We start from the raw sequence: 3118 nt of genomic DNA, 5'->3' as shown, positions 1-3118 counted from the left end.
ACCCCTAGTTTCCCCTATTCTCCGCCGCTCCAAACAGGAAGTCCGGCCGCCCTTGTGCATCGCATCGATAGGATACCTTCCCCCACCTCAACGCCGCCCCTCCTATATACGGCCGCTGCTGTGCATAAGACATCGTCTGCGACACGACGAAAATAGAAACAGCTGTTATAGGCGCGTTAACGGATTTCGTTTCTTCCTGGAAGCGACGATACCGCGTTGGATGTAGAGGGTTGATTGTGACGCCCTGGGGGCGCCGGGCCGTTGTGGTGCAAAGAGAGGGGAGGGCGCCGAGCAAACAGTAATATTCATACCGCCCGCAGCCAAATCCGGCCCCGCCTAGCTCCCGTCTCGGACGGGCTCTGTTTGTCTCCGGGAACTAATAGTTCTGCGAATGCTTACCCCCGCCTGCTGCCCCCTCTTCTCCCCTGCTGCTCCCGTTCGCTTGCCGCGCCGCCTGAGGGATGACCTCGCGTCCAAGATATCCTGCTCTATGGACCACCGGAGGGGCGGTGCGATAGGCAGGGACCGGGGGAGAGGAGGGGAGGTTAGGGGGGGGGGGTACGTTTCTTGGCGGAGTCGCCCGCCCCCCTGCTGTTTAGTGATTTATCCGGCTAATTCCCTATTCCAGCCTCATAGCCCCGCCATATTTTAAGAGGTTTGAATGGCCTCTGCCACCGGCCTCCGCCCCTGGCCGATCGGACGCTCCAAAGTTCGTAAAGTAGTTATTGGCCGATCGTTCTTTCGCTTGGGAAATAAAAAGGAAGGGATGGAAAGGGAAGGAGAAAAAAAGATTATTTGATGAAGGAATGTCAAGAGGAGGCTCAAAGTGGTGAGGAGCCCGCCTGTCTAGTCTGCTGGAGATTATCTCTTGGACGTGCTGTGGAGCGTGCTCTCCCCGGGAAAGCCAGGAGGGCCCAAGTGCCGCGCTCGGCGGCCTGGCGCCGTCCTCTTTTTACTCCTTGTCGGCATCCTCGGGGGACCTGCTCGAGGTGCAGCGGCGGCGGAGAGGCTCAGGTAGCCTCACCGCGAGCGAGTCCCCGGGGGCCTGTCGCCTCTGGCACTCGAGTACTGCGATGTTGCAACAATTCGCTCGACGGCGCGTAAAAGAGCAGGAGGGCGAGCTCCCCCCACCCGCACCTCCGGTCCTCCGGTACCCGCCCGCGCTCCGCTTCAAACTTTGTGTCTCCACCACCCTCTGCGACTTTAGGAACAGCAAGGCGGTGTGGCATTTCGAGAAATACCCACCGGAGAGCGCGCTAGGCGGGCCGGCGGGCGGGCGGGCGGCGGCGGCGGCTGCGCCTGTGATTCGGTCCGAGGGCGCCACCGAGTATACCTCCCTTCTCCACTCTCCCGCCCCTCCCCCTCTTTCTCTATCTCTCTCTAACTCCAAACTCTCTCCGTCCCCCTTTCCCACTCGCTGTACCCAACGAGCGCGCGCTCTCTCTCACACACCCCTCGCCCAGTCTGACGTCATAGCACATCCGTGACGTCACCGCCACCCACATCGACCGCCCATTCTGGCGTCAGACTTCCCCCTCCTCGCTGCATTTAGGGCTGAAAACAGAGAGCTCCATGGCTGTGCTGTGCTCTCCCGGCTGGGAGGGAATGGAGTTGCTCTTGCATATAGCATGCTTCCGAAATGGCTGTGCTGCAACCTCCCTCTCTGTTCTGTTTCCAGACGAAAACAAGAAGTCAAATGTACAAATGAATGTAACGCGTTTACTCTGAAAAGAGAAAAAATATGTGTGAAGGGATTTTCTGTGGGAAATAAGTGGCACAGCTTTAGCACAACTGCTCCTCCCTCAGTTGCCACTCTCCCTCACACGGTACACACAACACACACAATAACAACAGAGCAGACAGAGAGAGGGGGAAGGGGAGCCGTTTACAACTTTGGCCACACCACTGGGACGTACGAACAGCAGGCTAGCAGGCTGCTCTGCTCTGTCTTTGCAAACGTTGTGCACTGCTCAAATTTCCTCTATGGCAAGCAGAGTGCGAGCAGCACGACGTACGCAGCACTATTGATGCGAAGTGCACCAGCCATAGACGAAGCTTTAGTGGAAAATACGAGCTTGATATTAGTCTCTAGTCTAGAAACTGGAAGGGATTGGGAAAGAACCGCGTAAAAAATAATGCATTAAAATAAAAAGGATTCAACGCCAACGCCGGTACCATACTGCCGCCAACAGGCACGCCGTCCGCCTCGGCAGATGCGGGGCCGCCGAGCGCCCGAGCTCCGAGGGGTAGGCAACCCGTTGTGCACGCCAGTCCCAGCGCGGCAGCGGCGGCCTAGCCACCGGGCGCTCACCCCCTCTCCCGGGCCGGGCCAGGGGCCAGGGCCAGGGGCCAGGGCCAGGGGCCAGGGCCAGGGGCCAGGGCCAGGGTCCCAGACGGGTATAAAACTTTAGAGACAAGAAGCCCTGCTCCTGGTCCCGACATTTACCGCCGCTGGTGCTGCTGCTGCTGCTGTCTCCCTTCATGCTCTTGTCTCTTCCCCTCCAGGACATCGACTTCGCCGGCTTCCGCCTGTTCCTGGACACGTTCCTGGAGGTGGAGACGCCGGACGAGCTGTGCCGTCACCTGTTCCTGTCGTTCGTGCGACGGCCGCAGCCGCAGCCGCACCCGGCCGGCGCCAACCACCACCCGCACCTGGCGCACCACCACCACCACTGCCACCATGCGGCGGCCACCTCGCCCGGGGGAGCGTCCACGCCGCAGAACGCCGCCCCGCACCCCGCCGGCCCCGTCTACATCGACGGCAAGGCCATGAAGGTGAGCAATTACTTGCCGTGAGGCGCGCCCGGCGCACCACAAATGCCAAGAAGGGGTGTCCGTACGTAACGCGATTTCTGAGTAACCTAAAGGGCTACGATTTTGTACAAAACATGACTAGGCGGATGGCGAGTCTGGACATGTATTGCAGAATAACGTAGCACCTCTCCGTCGGTCACAAATCGCGCAACGTGCGGACACTTTTAAGCAATTCTCCTGGAATTGTCTAGGAAGAAAGGTGCCATGTCGCGTGCTCCCCCAGGGGTGCGGGAGAGATTATCGGTTTAGTGTCTAAAGCCCTAAAAGGTGCTATAAATTAGTTCCTTTGGCACTGAACATTTTG

At 59.2% G+C, this 3118-nt stretch overlaps 1 protein-coding gene across 1 annotated transcript in view; it reads left to right on the top strand.

Moving 5' to 3' along the window:
- The window catches only part of LOC127751629 (diacylglycerol kinase beta-like), a 21629-nt gene extending 18833 nt beyond the window's left edge, over window positions 1-2796 (top strand). The window contains exon 3 of the mRNA XM_052275447.1: window positions 2506-2796. Within this exon, the coding sequence (XP_052131407.1) occupies window positions 2506-2796 (291 nt within the window). The remainder of the gene's footprint in view (window positions 1-2505) is intronic.
- The last annotated feature ends 322 nt before the right edge of the window (window positions 2797-3118 follow it).

This window comes from Frankliniella occidentalis, unplaced genomic scaffold (genome assembly GCF_000697945.3).
Source record: "Frankliniella occidentalis isolate FOCC.00 unplaced genomic scaffold, Focc_3.1 Scaffold8, whole genome shotgun sequence".
NCBI classification, from domain to species: Eukaryota; Metazoa; Arthropoda; class Insecta; order Thysanoptera; family Thripidae; genus Frankliniella; species Frankliniella occidentalis.
Note: the sequence above shows the minus strand (reverse complement) of the source record. Positions and strands in the feature narration are given on the sequence as shown.